Source organism: Pantherophis guttatus, chromosome 6 (genome assembly GCF_059756535.1).
Source record: "Pantherophis guttatus breed Tessera chromosome 6, ASM5975653v1, whole genome shotgun sequence".
Taxonomy (NCBI): Eukaryota; Metazoa; Chordata; class Lepidosauria; order Squamata; family Colubridae; genus Pantherophis; species Pantherophis guttatus.
The window spans coordinates 54,649,232-54,672,420 of record NC_142068.1 but is presented as its reverse complement, the minus strand read 5'-3'; the positions used below and the strand labels follow the sequence as shown (position 1 = coordinate 54,672,420).

The 23,189-nt window shown below is 34.7% G+C and overlaps 1 protein-coding gene across 1 annotated transcript in view; it reads left to right on the top strand.

Annotated features, from left to right (window-relative positions):
- The window catches only part of GFRA1 (GDNF family receptor alpha 1), a 255,963-nt gene extending 236,778 nt beyond the window's left edge, over positions 1-19,185 (top strand). Inside the window, exons 8-9 of the mRNA XM_034440214.3 lie at positions 16,914-16,967; positions 17,555-19,185. Of these exons, the coding sequence (XP_034296105.1) occupies positions 16,914-16,967; positions 17,555-17,725 (225 nt within the window). The 3' untranslated portion in view covers positions 17,726-19,185. The remainder of the gene's footprint in view (positions 1-16,913; positions 16,968-17,554) is intronic.
- Positions 19,186-23,189: the final 4,004 nt, after the last annotated feature.

Here is a 23,189-nt window from a genome sequence, read left to right as displayed (position 1 = left end):
TTCAGACTGGTTCGCCCATACCGGTAGTTTTGACCAGCAGCTGGGCCAGGCCACCCGCCCCGATGCTATCCCATACTATATATCTCACTCTCTGGATCGCTCGTCCCACCCACACAGCCCAGCTGATTTCCGTGCCTCGCCCGCGCTATTCATTGCGGCTGCCCAAGAAGGTGTGCTGGAAGCCACATGCATGAAATCACTGTGTGTTTGAAGCCACATGCAAGCGCGGAAGGCCCGCACGCTCACATTTTCAGTTCTGCACCAGACGAACCCGTTGTTAAATTATGTGAAGACCACCTCTGCCAGAAATATAAATGCAACCTAGCTGTTAAGCACCTAAAGTATGGTCACATGACCACTAAGGAGCCAACCATCGTAACTTTAAATCCAGGTCGTAACTTCTCCCAGTGAGGTACTTATAACTTTGAATAGTCACTAAGTAACTTTCTATAAGTCAAAGACCACCTCTTTCTTTCTTTACTGTATATTATAGAAAAAATTGGACTTAAGTCAAAATGTGTGTGACAAAAGATAATTCTGTTGGCCATTAATGTTTCTTTCCAGGGATATCGAAATCGTGTCTCCCTAAGCAGATTGATTCTCTGCTTAGGGAGCATTTCTAATTTTGTCATCAGTTTCTATGTACATTGTTCTGTTCCATCCTCCCATTTTAACATTTGCTTTTCCACTGTTACATTAGTCTGAAATGAGAGTTCGTGTCAGCAAGGGCCAGTGAGAAAATTAGATTTGCTTTCCCAACAGTATGTTTCTTCTTTTATATGTTGTTTTGTATGTTTAAGTGATAGAGCAGAACTTGTTTGATTATCAAGTTTGTCAAAACCTGATAAATTTTCATGGGAGAAAATTTCACTAAATCCAAATCTACATAAGTATGCATAAGACTGGATGAAGCTGCATACAAACTCAAGCCTATCCTTCACTTGCTGAGTTTCTTTTTCTAAACTAACTCACTAACTCAAACATTGTAACTTTTCTTCACTGGGGAGCTGCTTCAGTCCTTTGATCATTTCTATTGATCTTCCTATAACTTCACCCACTCTCCCATTTGAAAGAAATGTGAAAGCAGGGATCACAAGGAATCCACATCTCTTAAGAAGTTTGAAAGTCTGAAGCTGCTCTCATCCGAACTCAAGTGATAATTGTATTTATTGAACATTATCACCCAAGTTGAAAGTCTGATTTAAAGAATGCCAAACCAGATTTGGAGTAGCTGACAACTATTGTGAAGCTCAAAAGCTTGCACAAGTCCTTAGCCTGCCCAAAAGAGAGTAAGACAGATAAGTAACCTTATAATTTTTTTAAAAAGGACCAGTAGTGGATCTTTGTTCTGTTTTTTGGGAATGACACACCAGAGCTGTGCTCTGTACTTCTGATGGCTGACAGTGTAGCATGACAATACATTTACTTTCTTTTAAGCTAAAATAACAACAGCTATAAGTACCATCATGAATTGTATGTCTTTTATTTTAAAAAGGGAGAGAATGGTAATGCATGCTGAAGTGCAATATCACACCAGAGTTTTCCTTCCACAGTAATATATGATAAACATATCAGTGTATCTATGAATGTTAAAATAGAACTTTATAAGTCTGCACTTCGAGCCGTACATTGGAATTACCTCACTCTGTAGCCAGACCACCTAGAAAAACCCCATCTTGGTCTGATTTCTATAAGATGCCAAAACCTTTACAGACGTCATCTCATTTATGAAAGAGTAAGTGAAGTGCAGACATTTAACTGAAGTGTTTAACATACACTCTTAATAAAAAGCCATTAGTGTATTGCTAACGTTCTCCATATAAATACATTTTTATTCTGCTTTTAAACTGTCTTATTCTTTGCCTATAATATTCAGTGTGCATTTACAATCATTGACTGGAAATAAATCATGTTTATTGCATCCTCGTGACCTTTTATTGTAGTATGTTCCAATCGGTTGCCTTAGCTGAATAAGAGATTTTAGCATTAATCTAGCTCGTTTCCCACTCCCCAAATTGCTATTCAGCTCCTGGAGCGTATAGACTGCCACCCACTTTTCAGACTTTAAAATCAATGGGAACCTGAAATGCTGTTTGTTGTGTCCCTCCTCTGCATTAATAAGATTGTATCTATTTGTTCTAATAAATTAATCGGTACTCAAACCACCCCATTCTCTTGGGCCTCAAAGTGGCCTTCGTTGTTACTTTTATCAATTTTGATCTACTTTGTATCAAACTTTAAGAAAGTAATTGCGGAGTACAATATTATATTACACAGCATCTTGTAGATTAAAGGTGCAACATAAATGATTTATAAGTGTGTTCCACACTGCTGTAATTGTCTTCCTTTTAGGCAATTTCTTTACTTGTCCTGTGGGACAAAAAAGCTCTGAGTGGTGAAGCACATGCCTTGAATTTCTTGGGAACTTGATTTTAACCTCTTTGCTAGTTAATGTGGAGTCAGAATTGCTTAATGCTGTGGGTGCCCAGTTTTTTTTGAGTCAGTGGCTGTAAGAACCTGTAGAATGGGACAAAAAAGGTGGTTATAGCAAAAGATGGGCCAATGCAATAAAAAACCCAAAATCTTATCTATTTTATTGATATGTAGATCCATTCTCTTCAGATTTAGCAGAACCATATATTCAATTGCAAGTTATTTTACTAAAAATTAGTGGCAGCTGAACAGTACTCTGGAGGCTACACTTAAAGGTTTATATGTTATCCCAGAAACAAATTCTGTGTTTTTCACCTAACCCTAAGAAAAGAATAACTCTATATTTGCACTGAAGTATTAGAACTTTTCCCAAGGAAGGTTCATCTCAAGCCTTGATCAATGGACCAAGTCTAAATCGCTTGAAATGACATTTGGAGCTTTGAAGTCCTAGCAGGGTCAACATCTAGCTGATTTTAGTTTAAAATGGGCTTGATATTTGTATAGGAAACTACCGGAAAATTTTAATCGGTTTGATTAAGATTTGGAAGTTGAAAAAATATCCAATAAGAAAGCATGCATTGTTTTCAAAAGAACAAATAGCAGTGATGAAATCCAATTTTTTTTACTACTGGTTCTGTGGGCATGGGCTTGGTCGGCATGGCAGGGGAAGGATATGCAAAATCTCCATTCCCATCCTACCCCAGGGAAAGGATACTGCAAAATCTCTATTCCCTCCCCACTCTGGGGCCAGCTAGAGGTGGTATTTGCCAGTTCTCCGAACTACTCAAAATTTCCACTACCGGTTCTCTGAACTGCTTAAAATTTCCATTACTGGTTCTTCAGAACCTGTCAGAACCTGCTAGATTTCACCCCTGACAAGTAGGCATATCGAAACACTTTGCCTCTCTAAGTTGAAATCTAACATTTTTAAAATAAGAAAAAACCAAAACATTTTCCCTAATAGATCTGTCATATCTTTAACAAAATTAAGAATCCAGATTTATTGAATTATGCTTTCAATTATATAATTATGAACATTTATTAATGGAGAACAAATATACATTCAGGTAGTGAATATAAAATTGTTCCAAAATTGTCAAAAGAGCTTGATGTGTTCCAATACTCCAAGAAGGAACTGTACTCAGTCTTATCCACCTATAAGAGCTGTGGTGGCACAGTGGTTAAAATGCAGTACCGCAGGCTGCTTCTGACTGACTGCCAGCTACCAGCAGTTCAGCGGTTCGATTCTTACCGCCTTACATCTTTCTGAGGTCGGTAAAATGAGATCCAGATTGTTGGGGGAGATGCTGACTCTGTAAACCACTTAGAGAGGGTTGTAAACACTGCGAAGTGGTATATAAGTCTATGTCCTATTACTATTGCTAGGTATAAACAACACATGAAAAAAAAATTCTGCATCAGTCTTCATGTGTTACTTCTATTTTTTCACTGGTCTATAAATTATGTTGAAACTTGCACCCTGTTTGCACATGCCAAGGCATGCAGCAAGTGGAAGAACTAGCAACTAACTTTTGCTGGCATATCCTAATGCAGTGGTTCTCAACCTTCCTAATGCCGCGACCCATTAATACAGTTCCTCATGTTGTGGTGACCCCCAACCAGGGGTGGGTTCTAAAATTTTTTACTATTGGTTCTGTGGGCGTGGCTTATTTTGTGGGTGTGGCTTAGAGGTCATGTGACTGGGTGGGCGTGGCTAGCTGGTCATGTGACCGGGTGGCCATGGCTATGTGTATAGGGACTACTCAGAGGGCTGAAAAAAGTCATTTCTGACAGATCGTCGCACTTTTGGCCATCCTAACATTTATGCCCGTGCAGCATTCCTAACAACCATTTCACAACTGCTTCTCTTCACCATGGTGACAAGATAGGGCAAAAACGTAAAATGTGAGGACAGTCGTAAGTTCGAGGACTGGTCAAAAGTGCGAGGACCAGTCAAAAATAACTTTTTCAGTCTTCTGAGTAGTCCATATGCATAAAAGGATACAGCAATAGGATGAAGGAAGGGAAGGGAAATTAGAGTAGGAGTGAGGGTAAGAGAGGGAAGAAGACAGGAGGAGAAGGAGAAAGGAAGAGGAAGTAGGAAGGAGAAGAAGGGGGGAAGAGAAAGTAAGAAGGAAAGGAAAGAGACGGGTGGTAGGTTTGAGGAGAAAGATTGCTGTACAATAAAACAGATGAAAGGGAAGAAAGCCAACCCCAAACAAATATAAAGATATTAAGATAAAGAATGAATAGTTAAACTTTAAAGAATAAAAGAGAACAAATATGAATAAATAGCAATAATTAGAAACACACATACAAACATACAATGTATTTTCTTTGAACAGAGTATTTGGCCAGTTCACAAATTTAAACAGTGTTTAGTCATTTCAATTAAATTTACAATTTCTATATTTCCTTTTTGCCATATTTATTCCTCATCTATTTTTTTAAAAAACCAATATTATCCTTCATCCTCATCTCTAATCTTAATCAAATTCAATTTTTCCCTTCTATTCTATATTATACCTCTTCCCATTGTCATCTATTTTTATATCCATCCTCACATTGGTTAATTATGTAATTATGTAATACAGTTGTTTAATACAAATTCAACGTTTTAATATAAATCAATTAGTTATATAACTATCTTTTTTGTATATCAATCAATATGAACATGAATATTCCAATTATTTCCATGCAATCCAATTTCTTACAAATCAATTAATTATATTTACCAATAATAATAAACCAAATAATTTCCTCCATATATTCCTCCAAACCACAACTTAACCATTTCTGCTTTCAACACAATATACAATTAATAGTATCTCAAATATTACAATTCCTTAGTTAAATAGAGCTTTTTTCCTTTTGTGTTTTAAAATCTTGAACCTCCTCTTTTGCCCTAAATTTCCCATTGTTTGCAGTTTTGCACCTACCTTTTTTGGTGAGGAAAAAGAAAAAAAAATCTCTCTCTGCCTCATTTTGTCACGTTGCAGCAAAGACCCTGCTTTACTTTCAGTTTCGTTTTTCAGCATAGCTAGGGGAAAAAAAATCTGCTCTTCTCTTTGCAGCTAGCAACAGAGCCCTCCACAAAACAGCTGAGAGCAAATCAGCTGAGAGTCCGAGGCTGATCAAATCAATTTATGGTAATTATGCTGAAGCTGAAAGGGGCTGTTTTTTTCTATTTTTGCAGGCACCGGTCTTCTCATTTGTTTTCTTTTAACACTGATCAGCTGTAGGGCGGCCCTTTGAAGCCCCGCGGCAAGAATTTAAACGGTTTGTTTCCCTCTAGCCATCAGCTGGGACTCAGGAGGCAGCAATAGATTGGGAGTGGGTGGGGTAAGCAAACAGAGATCCAACAGAGGCAGAGGGTGAGGGAAGGCAATGGGGGGGGCGAGAGAGGGCTTTGGCAACCCCTGTGAAATGGCCGTTTGACCCCAAAGGGGTCGTGACCCCCAGGTTGAGAACCGCTGTCCTAATGTGAGAATCGATTTAAGTACACTTTCAGCATGTTAATTCAAAGCACCTCGTAGTACAAACTTACATTTCAAAGAGACTGCTGGCTTTCTTATGGACAGCTATTTAAGCCTTAAAACATATAAACTTCTGGTCTTTTTTGAAATTTAAAAACAAAACAAAATGAATATCAATACATCTGTCAAATCATGTAAGACCCATACAAGTTCTCCTTCAGTGCTTTCATTTGCATCACACTTTTCTTTTCACTGACAAAAATTGCATCTTTGATGCAATTCCATTGGCTGATCTTCAGATTCATTATATGAAAATTACAAGGCTTGCTAAACATTACTTTATGACTATCCAAATTATGTCAGAGGATGATAGCTTGACAGAAGAGTGGTAAATGTTACTAATGTTATGGCTGACTTATAACTGAGATTGGAATCTGTAACCAAAAGAAGCATTCGTGTCTGAGCATAGGAAATGCGCATTTTAAGAGAAAGTAACTAAATTTATTCCAAATACAAGCTTGGTGGTTTCTGATTATAGAGTACTTTTGACTCTTTTGACAGGGAATGTTGAGATAGATGGAAAAGAAGCATAAGGAAGCAGAGATTAATGGCTGACATTAATGGAAAAGAAACAGGTGGAAGAGAAGGAAAGTGGAAGAAAAGAGCTGTAAAGTACAAAAACAGCCATGCCAGCAATGAGAAAAGAATTATTTGAAAAAGGCAAAAGTAGACATGACATTAAATGCCCCTGTAAGCATTTACTGTTCACTTTTAAAATGTGCAGCTACTAGAGACCAATAATTATTGAAATTGCAGGAGATGAAGACCAGCACAACTTCAATTGATGCAGAATGCGGCAGCTCAAGTATTGCCTGGAAGTGCATATTTTGAAAGAATCTGCTATAGTCCCTCCACTTCTGAAAATTGAGAGAGGAGGAGGGTTGTACCTTAGAATAGCCAATGCCCTCCACTGGTGGCTTTCTGCAAGCTTGAAAATAACTTGGGTTATTTCAGAGAGCCTTTGAGATATGAATTGCCACCTTTGATTAGTGCTATGCATGCTAGTATTCGTTTATAGGAGCCATAGTGGTGCAGTGGTTAAAATGCAGTATTGCAGGCTAACTCTGCCCACTGCCAGGAATTTAATCCTGATTGGGTCAAGGTTGACTCAGCCTTCCCTCCTCACAAGGACGGTAAAATGAGAAGCCAGATTCTTGGAAGCAATATGCTGATTCTGTAAGATGCTTAGAGACTTCTGTAAAGCACCATGAAGCGGTATATAAATCTTAAGTGCTATTGCTATTATGTATGTCATTTTGTTCCATGTGGTTTTAATTTTTAATGAAGTTTTAATTTACTGCTTAGTATTGATAAATGTTGTACTTTTAAGTTGTTTCTGATTGCACTGAAGTTAAATCCAATTATTTCATTATCAATGTGGGGAAAAAAACCCTGTGGTGCTACTGTGTATGTCAAATTAGAAAATCACAGCAATGTTAGTGCAATTTTTGTATTATATTACAAAATTATATTTAATTTTGTTGATTATAACAAAAATAGTTATGCTACACCTCAAAAGTCACCACGTATGAGAGGTTCAGTGGTAAATAACTATAAGCAGTTTCAGTGTCATGGGTGTTTAGAATCTAGCATTAAAGGTTAATCCAACTACTTTTTAGTTTTAAAAAAATTCCAAATTCTAAAAATTTGAATTCAAAAATATTCATAAACTCTGTTATCTAGATGGGATTAACTCTGTTGTCTAGATTTATTAAGACAATAAATCTCATTGGTACATGTGATTCAAATCGATATTATGAAGTGCTGGTGAACTTCTAAGTAGAAAATCATGGTTCTCTTAGACAAGAATGTAGTTTTTATTTATCAGGTCAGAGCCACTCCTTGTCTGAACAAGGGCAAGCTTGCTCAAACCATTCCAGTGGTCCTTGGTTAATTGTCTTCTTTTCATTTTATATTTTAAATTTCATAATGAAGGCTTTGAAGTCTTCTTTACTTTCAATCCAAAAGTGCTATCATCTCCATATCTCATATTATTTCTTTTTTTACCTCAAATTTTAAGGGAGGATTGGGCAAATTAATGCTCATTTGTCTTATTCCCTTTGCTATTGTGAACAACTCTCTTTCCACTCAATTCTTACTGTTGCTTCATTATTGATTCTACAGGTTTTTCAGAAGGAACAACCATTTGCCTTAATATATTGCACATTTTGGCATGAAATATGTGAAGTCCTTGTTGTAATCAGGAAAGCAAAGATAAACCTCCTTGTTAGGTTTTCTTACTCTCTCTATTATCCATCTTATGTTAGCTATCTTTTCTCATGTCCCACTGCCTTTTCTGAAATCTGTTGGTGCATTTGCGTTTTTCCATGAAGGCGTCTACTTTTCTTTGTGATTCTTTTTTTAAAATAATTTTTATTAAAGAATTTTGTTACAAAGCAAAACTGTAAGAGAAAATAAAGATAACAAAGTAAAACTAGAACATAGTGGAAAAATAAAACAGAAAAGGAAAGGAAATATTATAAAGAGGCAGCTTCCAGTTGTCTTGACACTTATAAATACATTTTATTTTGTCCTCTCTTTCTAAGGTTACGTCATAATTTCCTTCTTGTTTTTCTTAAATAAGCTATCTTTTCTAATCTTTAAATCCATAAATCATAGGTTATTTTTTTTTCAGCAAAAAGACCATAAGGGATTTCCAATTACTAATAAATGTAGTTGTTGATTTTTCTCTAATCAAATACATTAATTTTGTCATTTCTGCTATTTCTTCATTTTCACCAATCATTCCTCTGTTGTAGGTATTTCAGTCTTTTCATTTTTGCTCCTATAATAGTCTCATAGCAGTAATCATATATTAAATCTACTATACTTCTTTTCTAATTGACTTCCCTCTCTGTTATTCTAAGGCAAAATTTTGCATATTGCATTTCAGTAATACTGCATTTTCTTTTGCATTTCCCATCTTTTCTGTAGATACATGGAGCAAAATAACCCAGTATCTCTGCTACACTATCCATTGATATAAAGATGTTAGCATTGTAAATGTCTCTTCTTCTGGAGCTTTAAAAATTTCAAAGGTTATTTTGATGTAGTCATCACCTCCATGTCACATTGTGAAATTTCAGGGATTTTTTTTCAATAAGGAGAATCTTCTGATATTGGAGAGTTCTCGGGTGTCTCATCCTTTGGCTTCCAAATTTGTCTAAATGTTTCAATTATGTCCATATAATTTCGTTGACAACAATGTTGAACTGGTTTATTATTATCTTCTTCCAGGTTTGATTTTGGAATTCTTTCCATTTGGGTTGGCCTGTCCTTCATTTTGTGGATTAGCCTTTATCTTAATTCATTCTCTTTTAACCATACTAATGAGGGTAATAATCCCATTAGATGCTCCTGTTACTACTAGCATCACCAGTGAATACAGTTGTTGAATTCTTGAATCCCTTGGGAAACTAAATTCCAAAAGATTTTGAAGCTGAATCTATCTTTCTTTTTTCCTTTTCTTTTTCCTTTTCCTTTTCCTTTTCCTTTCTTTCTTTCTTTCTTTCTTTCTTTCTTTCTTTCTTTCTTTCTTTCTTTCTTTTTTTTTTGTAGCAGTAGAACCTTGTATTTTGTCCCATTGAAGTGGTAGCTAACAACATTTGAGAGGTATGAAAATAATTCAGAAGTGTGTGTAATCTTTGAAAGTATAGATCAATTCAGTAATAACTATTTAGGTAAGGTAAAAATTAAAGTTTAAAAAAAAGGATTTCCCAGTTGAATTGTAACTAACTTTACAATGTAGGCGTTGATCCCCTGTTGTCATAGCAAGCAGAACAGTGGACAAAAGAAAGAGAAAATAAGAAAACAGCTGTTGGTTTAAAGTAGTACAACAGTCTTTGAGTTGCTGCTTGGTGATTTCTTTAAAGAGTCTACATTACTCTTTTATGTATGAGGCAAAGCTAATGTAAACATGCTACTATGAAGGCCAGTGAAATCTCGACTTAGTTTGACTTGTAAATTAATCAGTGTTTCTTATTTCCAAGAAAGGCTGCAATTGTAAGCATACTTATTTTGAAGTCAGCCCTATTGAAATAAGGGAGATACTTTTGAATAAACATGACTCTTGGGACTTACGAAGCATTCTTACAACCCAGCTTTTTAAATACATTACTTCAAAACAAGTCATAAATTGTAGATTTCAAAAGGAATTACTTCCAAGTAAATTTGCAGGTGGATACACTCTTAGGTAAATTGACCGCATGCAATTTTCATGCTCCAGTTATGGAATTACAAATGAACTCTTTCAGTATCCAAGAAGGGTCAGATCTTTTTAATATTGAAAAACTCAGGTGACTGGCCTTCATAGCTTAAAAAGCATTGTGTTTAGCCTTATGGCTCTGAATTCAGAATCGCTTTATTCTGAATCAAATTCTCTTTTATTGGTCTTTGCACCTGATATACAGTTGATCTGTTTTTTCCAGTTGAATGCAGTGTACATTGTAACGTGTTGCTAGACAAATAATATACTGTTGACAAGTCTGATGGATGCAGCTGGTAGTCAGAAAAAGCAGAAGAGTTAAACTGATTGCATTTTTGCACTCAGATGCATTTTTTCTGTTTATTGTTTGGATCCTGCTGCTAAGAAAACAGGTTGGGTGTTTAGTAAATCTTTTTAATCAAAACAAAAGAATTATGTATCATCGTTGGCTATGGATGTCAAGGATACAGCTTTCCAAAGGATGACTGAAGGAAAAAATATGCTTCCTTTTTTTTGTTTTTAACATTTTTAAGTAGTTATGGTTGCTAACCTTTTACTCGCCTACTGTAACTCTGCCTTTAATACTGGCAGGCACAATATCATGAGTTACTGAATTTCCATATAAAGCTGCCATTAAAAACACATGATGTTAAAACCACCAAAACAAAAATGATCTTGTTGTTATTCTTGTTTGTCTATGGTCAATTATCTGGGATAATTTTATCCCAGATTTGAGGAAAAGTGATGTTCATAACAGTGAAAACAAATAACTAGATGAATGGAAGTTGTGGGTGCTCCATCACTGGAGGATTTTAAAATATTGGACAGCCATTTGTTTGCTTGAGCATGGGATTGGACTAGTTGGATTCTTCCAACTCTGTTATTAAGTTTGAAACAGGACTGGTAATTAGGCACTTCCATAGTAGTAATATACAGAGGATTATGAGACAGCACAGATATGGTAAGTTATGGTAAGAAAATTCATTCAGAAGGATCTGTTACAGCAATGCTTTCAATTCCCCGAACTCTTCTTGCTTCTCCAATTCTTCTAGAAGATCAGTATCATTTTAACAGAAGGTTTCAGCATCAGACCTTTGTGTTAAAGCGTACATACTTCTTGGCCTTCTTGAGATTGTTAATTTGCCTGCAAGTTTGCATATTTATTTGCAATGTTGTATTTATTTTTCACCCTTATGTATTCCTGACCTTACTTCATCTTTTGTTACTAAAATAATTGTAATTCATTACTATGAGGACAGAGCCTAATGAATGCACTTTCTGAATTGTATTAACAAAGTTATTGCTTTGTTTCCATTGTCTAACAACATTGAAGAGTTTTAAGGGAATTAAGCTTTGGTTGTTTGATTTTGTTTCATAATACTTAACTAATTATACATTCACCATAGTGGCTATATGTAAGGCATTACCATTTTCAATCCAGGAAGCAATTTGTTTTTTAATGTAAAAACTTTTAATTAAAAGATGGGGAAAAATGGCTTTCAGAGGATTTGTAACTAGATTTCACACTAGGAAATGAATCCTGATCAATCAACACAAAGCTGTTACTAGTTTCAGAAAAGTCTGTCTGCCATTTAGTAATGCCTGTGCTAAAAATTTGGAGAGACTACAACTCAAATAAGTAGAAATCACTGATTATCTATACATTTACTGGGAAATTTTAGCAAACATATTGTAGCAGGTCTTTGGAAATTACCAATTTTACCAACATTTGATTGCTTTTTTCATTGTTCTTTCAGGGAGGTTGTCTTTTGGAGGGTGCAGGGGAAGCTGGGAGATATTTTCCATTGATCCTGATCTTTACTGCCTTAATTTGAAACCTTTAAAAACTGAAGCTTTAAAAAAAATCTCAATGTTTGAGTGATAGCTAATCAGAAACTGTTATCTCATTACTGTCACTTAATTTATAACCCACTTCTGAAAGATGAAAGAAGCAGTTCAAACAATTAGAAGGCCATAACTCAAGGATTCTTTTATTTTATTAATTTACTTTTATGGCCACCCATCTCCTCTTTGTTACTGCATAACACGTGATGGCTCTTTGTCAAGATGAGCTGTAGGTAACCAGCAAGAAATGACCAATCACTTAATTGAAATTCATGAAAGTCTGGAAGAACAGAAAGCATTTAATAGTGTTTTTTTTTTCCCTGGCAGATTGGGTAGAAAACATCCAGAGCTTCAGAAAATATTATTGTCATAAAATGCTCTGAAGTGCACTTCATACAGTACATAAAATAATAATTTCACGTACAACTAAAACATTCCTGGCAACCCTATTGATATGTGAAGGAGATTTACTAGTTCTGTAACCAATCTTCAGTACACAACAGACAGAAAAATATGTGGAAGGGGCTTAGATGAATAGCTCCCTAATTCACAGGAGTATTAGAAAAGAAGGAGGCAAACACAATCAGATTTGCAAGATTCTGTAGGTATAGCCCAGCTCAATAAAAGTGGCTTTGGGAATTCCTGTGGAGTTGGTTTCCTGGTAAGGTCCACCTGGTAGGGTTGACATTATGTGCGCTCCCAGAAATGTATGGAATGACCATAATAAAGGATGTTCAACTGACAGTTCTCACCTATTCTCACATTTTATATTTGTGGTTCTTCTTTGTTTAATAAATAATATGACTGTTAATTGTGATCTAATAATTTTATGAACTTCCACGTATATTCCAACCCAAAACTCAGACTTTTTTCAGCATAAATATATGATGTGCCAGTAGAATAATCCCAGCAGAGCTACATTATCAAAAACATCTCTATGGCTCTCTACGCTCAGCAAAGTCAGAGGCCCTGTGGAACAGCCAATAGCCAATCTTAATTAGTAAATCTTTTTTTTAACTGTCCCGAATTCTTCTATTTTGAGTAAATATATAAATATCAAAATTAAATATCAGTTTATAAATGTTAAAAATAATCTTACTTTCATCTCATAAACAGAGGGATAGAATCAAGATCACATGAAGTGTTAATACCACTTTATAATGCCTTGGTAAGGCCACACTTGGAATACTGCATTCAGTTTTGGTCACCATGATGTAAAAAGTATGTGGAGACTCTAGAAAGAGTGCAAAGAAGAGCAACAAAGATGATTAGGGGACTGGAGGCTAAAACATATGAAGAACAGTTGCAGGAACTGGGTATGTCTAATTTAATGAAAAGAAGGACTGGGGAGACATGATAGCAGTCTTCCAATATCTCAGGGGATGCCACAAAGAAGAGGGAGTCAAGCTATTCTCCTCTCACCTGAGGGCAGGACAAGAATCAATGGGTGGAAACTAATCAAGGAGAGAAGCAACTTAGAACTAAGGAAAAATTTCCTGACAGTTAGAACATTAATCAGTGGAACAACTTGCCTCCAGAAGTTGTGAATGCTCCAACACTGGAAATTTTTAAGAAAATGTTGGAAAACCATTTGTCTGAAGTGGTGTAGGGTTACCTGCCTAAGCAGGGGGTTGGACTAGAAGTCCTCCAAGGTCCCTTCCAACTCTATTCTATTCATCTGAGTAATTCCACTGTTTCAGCCTTTCTTTCCCTCCCCACACTTTCTTTGTGCTTGATATATATTATATTATTGTTAGCCCTAATCAAGCCACTGTAGGATGAATGCCTCTTTATTAAAGGCCATGGACTATACAGGTAGTCTTCGATTTACAACAGTTCATTTAGTGACCATTCAAAGTTACAACAGCACTGAAAAAGTGACTTATGACTGTTTTTCACACAACCATTGCAGCATTCCCATCGTCATGTGATCAAAATTCAGACACTTGGCAACTGACTCATATTTATGATGGTTGCAGTATTCCAAGGACTACTGTATTCTACCATGCTAACCTAAAGTAGATTGTTAATAGATGTTTTTTTGAGTTTGCAGTGTAGGTTGAAAGAGTGATGCCTGACCCAAACTCACCTAGATGCAACTTCTGCATCTAAGAAAGGTTTAAACTTGCTATTCCTAGTTTGTGTTGTAATGACTACCTACACTGGCTCTAGTATATGTGTATGTATGTAATATGTAATTATTTGTGAAGTTCTTTATGTTCAATATCTGCTGTGAACGAATGTATGTATATTTAGTCTTTTATTCAGCCTTGAGTGAATCTGTTTAATCTGCAAAGCCATACGTGTGAATGCTTATTATTGTTCGAACTAGAAATATTTCAGGTTCTTTGTCCAGGATCTCCTATAATTGGAACAAAAAAAATTCTAGTATAGAATTGCCGTATATTCTTATATACTTTTCCCTATTACTTGTGATTTAGGGATAGGCTGATACCTTTTAGTACAACAGTCATTGCCAGCTTTTCCATTATAAGTGCTTTTTACAGCTTTGTAAGTCAGCAGTAAAATGTACTTGTCCAATTTGAAACTTGGCATGTAACATCTTCGTTTAGAAGCTAACTTTTTCCCCCATCTGAAAATGTTCAGGAAGTAAAGAGATTAGGATGTCTCTTTATTCTCTTTGTCTAAGAGATATTATTTACAGGAAAAATTAGTTTGCTGGTTTTGCTGAGGTCATTGTTATTCTAGATTGAAAAGTAACCATTTCTCTTATGTGGGGGGTTTTGTCCCAACCCTTTCCTTAAGAACTTCCATTGTTTTTATATGCCAATATCTTTGTCTTTTTTCATATCTGAAGTTAAATACCATAACAGTCATTTAATCCTGTTAATAAAATAACACTTGATCTATTCAGTTGGTTAATTTATTGCCATTCAATTAATACTGGTAAGCTCTAATCAAATCAGCTGATAGAATATAATTAAATGCAGCCATGTTTTAAACAATAAAGATGAAAATATCTAAAATAAAAAAAATCCAGAGAGATGTAAAAATAAATGCTATAGACATAGCATTGAAAAAAATATTTCACCTCTCGGCTCTCTAACATTGATATACACGTATGCTTGAAATATGCTTAGCATTAAAAGAATCAATATGCTAGAAATATTAATATGTAGCAAAATATTTATTTTATCTAGCAAAATAACTATAGCTTAGACTTATACACCATTTCATAGTGCTTTGAGGCCCTCTATAAGCATTTTACAGAATCAACATATTACCTCAACAATGTGGGTCCTCATTTTACTGACCTTGGCAAAATGGAAGGATGAGTCAACTTTGAGACTTGAACTCCTGGCAGTTGGCAGAATTAGCTGCAATACTACCTTCTAACCATTGCGCCATCACACAGGCTTCTATCAACTAAATAGTATTATGCAGACTTTCCAATAGGGTTTTGAAAAAGCCAGATCATTAATAACCTACCATCTGATATAGGAACACTGGGAGTAAGAATTCTAATTATTATCTTGGAGTAAGAATTTGAAATACAGAAAGTCCTTCAGTAAATTTTAGGATCAGAATAGTTCATAACATTAGCTGTGAAATCTACTACTACCAGGTTTCATGTAGGAGGAAGAATCAGGCAAGAATTTATGTAAATGAAAAAACAACCTATCCCAAGGCCAATAAAATATTCCCAATAAAAAATAATCATGGAAAAGAAATTCTCCAATATGAGATGCACTGTAGGGGAATAAAATAGATGTCTAAGAAAAGAAACACTATGGAATCTCCTAGGTATTTTCCTTTCTTTTTTTTGGTCTTAAAAATAATTTTAAAAAATAAGCACATAAGAAGGACTTATTTGCCAATGTAAATGGCAGAAGGCCAGATGGTGATTTCATATAGTGATGTTTCAGAAAGCATAGTGATATAATGGTGTTGCTTTAGCCCAAGCAATACTTCTGAATTATATGATTGGCATAAAAAGAGCTAAGAAGCTATTAGGATTTCTTCTTTCAAGGGAACCATCCTTCATATATCAAATTTATCATTAGACTCCTATATTTACCAATGCCATTTTGACAGTTATTGAATAATATATAGGTAGACCTTGACTGTGTGACTACAATGGGACCAGAATCTTGGTCACTGAGCAAAGTGAGATACCAGTCTTTGTTTTCTTTGAGAGCAAAAAACAGATTTCAACTCACGGAAGGATTTCAATTCCCCTTTGTCCATTTCACTTGGAAACTTCCTTCCAGCTTCCCAATTGACTTTTTGGGGAAGCTGGCAAGGAAGACTGCAAATGATGATCACGTGATCACAGGGTTCTTGGCAACATGTTGTAAATTCAGGCCAATTGCCAAACATCCATAATGTAGACATGTGACTGGAGGAGGACAACATTTTATGACAGCTGGAACTGCTTTATGGTTCGTAAAGCATCCTTTCCAAGACCATCATAATTTTGAATTATTATTAAACAACCAATCATAAGTCAAGGACTATATGTGTAACATTAGCTATAACATTTTTTCACATTTTTATTATTTTTTGCTTTGTGATTTGTGAGCAAAATTTCTAAAGAATACATTTAGAATCAGAATGTATTGCCATGTATTTTTCTTCAATGTTAGCAGTCGCATGAAAGAAAATTGCAGCCTTTTTTACAAATGGACCAGTGGCAAGATTAACCAATAATTGAATTTATTAAGACACAAACATTTAATTGTACAGGTAGATACAATGAGAAGACAATCATTATAGTAATTCTGGGTCTCTATATGTACTTAGCTATTCCTGATAAATGGTTTGGACTTTTACTTAACTTTGGTTACTTAACTTTTAATGCAGCTCAATGATGTATTCCACCAATATTGGAAGCAAAACAGAGGTCTGTAGTAATGTTTTTTATTTTTCTACAGGGACCGAAGCAGAGTTTCAATGAATCTATAATAACGGAACCCTGTGTGACTGGGGTAAGTTCTTGCACTTTACTGCATCAATTGTTTCTGACACTATATAATATCAGAATATTTGTTCTAAAAATTTTCAAACAAATTCATTATTTTGAGGAGGAATTTCCTGTTCCAAGTTTGGGGATGTAAATTCTATTTCTCATTCTTTCGTTTGGTAGGTTAACATCCTACTACTTTAGTGATTTCAGCTGTCTTTATGGTCTGATTTTTGAGGTACATCTGTTCAAGTCATTTGAAATAATTTCAATTATTTTTACATGGATATATCTATTTAGGAGGGGTGGGTGTATTCCTGACAGAATAGCTATTCACCTTCAGCCATGGTAATTATATTTTAATTCTTAAGCAGACTATGATTTTGTAGGTCACATGGTAATTGCCCTTGATCTGTGCAGTGTAATTAGCTTGTAATCGGGAAGAACATGTAATCACATGGCTCTTTGTAAGACCTTTAAACATAACAGATCAGATTTTATGGCTGACAGAATAGTGACCTGAGAATGTAGGATGAATGACAAGAACAGTAAAATATGCTAGGAGGTGCTAATACAAAGTGACAATTGAAGGAAGTTTTTTCTGTCTTGCAGAACGCAATTGGGAAGGAAAGTGTGGCAGGAGGCTCCACCAGTCATATATCTTCTGATCATTCGTCTTCTCTCCGTGTAAGCGTCAGGTCAAGCACACTTCTTTTGCTGTTGGTGATTGCATTCTCATTCTGTTGGTGCCCACTTTCAGAAGAAACCTTGTATCTGCTCTAACAAAAGGACCCATAAAAAGAAAAGAAAGGAAAAGAAAAGAAAAAGAAATTGATCGGTCTATCCTCCATCTTCCTCTGTTGTTGATCGAAAATTACAGTTCTAGGAATTAAGTTGAAACGCTCCGCTAAACAATAGGACTGGATCAATGTTGTTGTCATTATCATCATATTATATCATTACTATTCTTTTCTATTTTCAAGGAAAGGTTCTTAGAAGCTTTGCATATACTAGATGCGACACCCACATTCCAAACAGAGTAGAGTTTTGAACAGGCAGTGTTTGAAAAGAGACAAGTAATTTGCATGTAAACCAGTCAAGGTTTATTCTTTTCTCTCTTCCTCATTTTACCCCCCACCCCACCCCGTTTTAACCTGGACCAAGAAGAAATAAATCAGACTCTTAAAGTTCTATTTTTTTTGTATTTGTCACCCAGGAATTTTTCCTTTGCCAAACCCATTAAAATGAATGGGATCTACTGTACACCATCATAGGTTTCAGTTATTTCAATGTTACTCAGATAGAATCTGGGGACAAACCCTGGTTTCCAACAACTTGGAAACATTGCCAGAATGGTTAATAATTTAATGGTATGTTTATTCCCGATAGATTGGGACCCAGTTTAGAATGTTTGAAATATATGTATTGAAAGCCTAGATACTGGATGGACTGCATTACAAGATTTTTTTCATTGCTCCCTTTGGAGATAAGACACTGTACAGCAGGCAAAAAAAACCCCTGCATAAATTGCCCCTTAGCAGGTTTGGGCTTTTTAAATTGAAAAACAGTAGGTTGAACATATTTTGAGGTGATTGTGGATCAGGCTTTTGACATGCTATGAACGTCTTCCTGAAAGTTTTTTTTTATATTTAACTTATTCATGTTTGGCTACCAGTATTTTGCTGTTTTAGCATTCTCTTCTATGTTTGTATATGTATGTAGTTTTGCAGTCTAAAATGAGAAGCCATTGTAAATGATAGCAGTATAATACACATATTTTCTTCAAAACTTCTGCAGAAATATAAAATAATATTAAACTTTCTAATGCTATTTTTATTTTTGTGGTTATGCTAATTCAGCCTTAAGAAAGGTATTTAAAAACTACATTAAGAAGAAGCAACTGTTGTAATGCAAAATTTGTTTATCTTTCTGAGGATATATTTTAAAAAAATAGAAACTTGCTTTTGTTAAAGAATTTCAACTTTAGCATTGTTGACCTTCTTTCTGTAATTATAAAGTTTAATTATTTAACTGGTGAATGGGTAAAAAGTATTGAATTTTGATTATTTAAAAAAACACCATATCTATTAATATTTACTCTTAGAGAAAGATAAGTATAATTGTTTGCTTTTAATTTCTTGACCCAATACAGAAAACCGTAAGCACAGGCAGAAGGCTGTATCATGTTTCCATATTTTCAGAGATACATCCAATAAAGATGTGAACACATAGCATTCAACAGATCATAATAGTTTCTTGTATGTGAAATTTCCTACCCACTTATTTTTGAACATGAAAATATTTCAGCTTTGGTAAGCATTTAATCCTCTGGACAGGGGTATGTGCACAAAAAATTACCTTGCACTGGAACCAGATACTAAAGATTGAATCTGATACACTTGTTGCGAAACCAGTTTTAAGAATTGATCAATGCTGCCTAAAATCCCAATAATACTGATCCAGGTGTTCTCAACTTTCCAGGTGGGCACTATACGCATGCACACAAAAACACACATTCTCCATAACCAAGTATTATTTCATCTGGAAAAATTATTCCTGACTTGGTATATATTTTTTTAATATGTGCCATTTAATATGTACCATTTTCCTATTAAAACATATGTGACTATGGCAATATATAACTTTATGTATGCCATGTTCATGTATGTATTGAAAAATGGAGCTTCTTGTGGTTCTTTCTGACATTTGTTGAAGGCATTCCATATTATGTTAAATCATTTTCCCTTGTTTAACACAATCAAGATGTTATATAATGTCAACTTCTTATAATTTGAAAGCAACAGATAGACAAGGATAGAATAGACCTGCTTCCATTATCTTGCACAATGTATGGAAGTAAAGTCTGATATCATAGATGCAAAAATACAATCAGGATAATAAATGGTTTGCATCTAAATGATATAATTTGAATTGTACAGGACTGTGCAGTTGCAACCAAGTCTATCATTTTCTTTTTTCTTTTCAGTTTAAATTGGTGAGAAATGGGAAGTAAGATCAGAATCTTTATTGTTTACTTTAAAGGGTTCTATTTGAAATAGATTCAATTATTTTGAGCTACGGTCTTGTCCCTGGTTGATCTGTCGAAGATAAGAGGATTTTATTCGAATTCTAAAATAAAATACTCAAACTTCAGGTATCAAATAGAAACAACTTGTTTTAATAAACTGATAGCTTGGCAGCTTTTACTGAAAAAGTAATGGCTATTGAGCAGTAATGCTTAGCTCTTATTTAATGAAGACTGGCAGAAGTCTATGTAATACAAAATCCATTATTTAAATTTAATTCCAAAGAATTATAGAATGTAAAGATTGGAAGGGATTTCTACCCAACTCCCATCCAATACAGGGAAACACTATACTGTAGCATTATTACAGAGAGCTATCCAGCATCTCTTTAAATGTCTTCAGCAAAGGAAAACTTCTCAAGATAGTCTGTTCTATTCTTGAAGAGTTCATACCATTGGGAAATGTTTACTGATGTCCAACTGAAATCTAGGTCCTTGTACTTTAAGTCCATTGTCCTTTTTTATGAAAAGTTACGGCCTGCCCTGTTTTCTACTCAAAAAGCCTTAATATATATGAAGACAGCTAACTATACTTCCTTTTCCAGGCTAAATATTCCCATTGCATCCAAACTTACCTCATAAGTTTTTTCCTTCACTAAGTCTTGGTTGCTCTGCTTTGGATATGCATCAGTTTAATGTCCTAAAATGTGGTGCCTGATGCTTATGATGCTTATGTAGTATTGACATTCCAGTTTGCTCCAGATGTGCAACCTATGGCTGCATTTGCTTTTTCTTTTTCCCTTACATTTCTTTCCACTGTTAGCTCCTGGTCATCTTGTGATCTACAAGACATCCATATGCTTTTTGCATGTAGTTCTATCCAGTACGTTACTCACATCTTGTCCCTTTGATTTTTCCTACCCAAATGTACTACTTTTTATTGTTTTATTGTACAACTGTTTTTTCTGTGCAATATTCTCATTTTTATAGATCCTCCTGAATTTTAATTCTATATTTAAAAGGTTTTATATCCTCCTGTATATGTGCATAGCATATCTGTACTGTGATTGAATTTATCAATTCCTTGTTATATTTACAGTTTAATTTTATCGCATAGTCAAGTTAGAATTATGCAAAGGTGAGCATCCTATGACTAAGATGTGATTATTAATTTATTTTTTTCTTGTTCTTAAGAAATTCCCCAGCTGTTCCAAGCCAACAATTTTTTAAAAAGACATGACACTTCATTGTGAGATCCAAATAAAGATTTTTTTTAATGAACAAGGTCTAGTCAAAGGTTTAAATTTGGCTATTAGAATCTTTAACACTTTATATGACTTTGTATTATTTAAGTAGCACTAAATATATAAATGATTTGTATTTATTAAAATTACATAAGTTCTAATCAAAACCAGAGAATTATTTTCTACTTAAGTGTGCATCCAGAAATCCACCTTATTCATTAATTAACAATCAGCAAATCATCTGTGTCATTTTTTTAGTATAAAGTTCAGGGAATTTTAGACTATTATAGATTAGTAATTTTAACCCTTTTGCTCCCTATAATTCTTAATTTGGACAAAATCAAATTAGGTTTAGGTTTGTCATTAACATTGCCAAAGACATGAAATAAATGCTAACTTTTAAAAATTAATTTGTAGGATAGGTATGAAAGGCCCAATCCAGATCAGAGCCCTCTATTATATAATTAAGTGATAATGTGGATTAGATCCTCTGCTTTGTATGTAGAGGAATAAGTTTTAAAAGAGCTGCTTTTACTTAGACCAAAGAATTGGTTCATATATTTCTCTTTGGGGAAGGAAGGAAGGAAGGAAGGAAGGAAAGGGAAAGAAAAAAGAAAAGAAAGAAATAAAGAAGGGGAGGAAGAAAGAGGGAGAAAGAAAGGAAGGAAGACACTTGGAAATAAAATTGCAGCTCATATGTAGAAACGTGTATTGAATGATGTAAAAATTCAGCTGTGATAATCATCATCTTGAATACAACCAATCCCAGCTTTCTTCTTTTAAAAAAATGACTTCTTCTATTAGAGTCAACAACGCTTATCAGAAAAATGGCAGATAGAGCTTTCATTCACTCTCCATTGTGCATCCTGGACCTACTTTCTCCATATTTTGGATCTTGGCCAGTATTTATATTGCTTGTTTTACTTGTGTGATTCTCTGTAATTCAAATTGAAGACTATTGATCTCATGTTTTAATTGACCTTCGATTTTAAAAGCATCATAAAATTCTTAAGTAGTTGTTTCACTAATAAATCCCTATGTATTAAAATCAAATATAGGAGTTGCTAGGTGTCAGGCAGCATATAAATTTAATAAATTATTATTTTTCAGAAACAATGTTTCTGTAACCATTCTGTAACCAACTTACAAACCCTGTAAGTTTATATTATTTCTATTTCCTTCAGTACTGACAGTTAGCAGTTTTCTACAGTATATTCTCATGTAGCTGGAGATAGGATTGCATCTTAAATTGCTAGTAAAACAAGCAAACAGAAAAAAAATTAGGTTTTAAGCTATTATCTTTGGATAAATGCAGAGCTTTTTTAAAAGAAAATAATATGGCATTGACAATGTCACTTAGAGCATTGACTTTGTCAACAGAATCACTAGTTTGAAGTATGTTTTTCTGATGTTTCTTTGCCCATTTCTGCCTACTCCAACTGCATGTTAAGTGCTAGGCAATCCAATTTTTTTTTCCCCTTGAGTTCTCATTGTGCAGCATGAATTTCCAGATTTTAAGTTACTGTGAAGTTAGGATATGTCAGAAATCTCCTCTTTCATTGCAAAATCCCATTTTGTGGAAGGGGAATGCAACAGCAGATTCCTCACTTCAAACATCTAAAGCTCTACATCTTAAAAGATCTTGGTTATATTTTCAACCAGTTATGAAATAGAATACATCAAATTCATCCAAAAACTTGAAATATATTTCTTTACTTTACAATGCCTCACATCTTAGCTATTTCGTATTACTTGTTGTGAATATATTTTTAGGGCAAGCAATTTTAAACAATTTAGTATGTAGATGCTCAGGGATCTGTTTTAAAGGGCAAGATCCTACTCCAGAATATATGTGGGAATGCCTTGAATCCGGTATGTTTTTTCCAGAGATCATTGGCAGGGAACTCAGAAAAGGGTATGGTTACTTTAGGCCTTTTCAGGGGCTGCTCTCTGTGTGTCTACCCATGCTGCATTTATG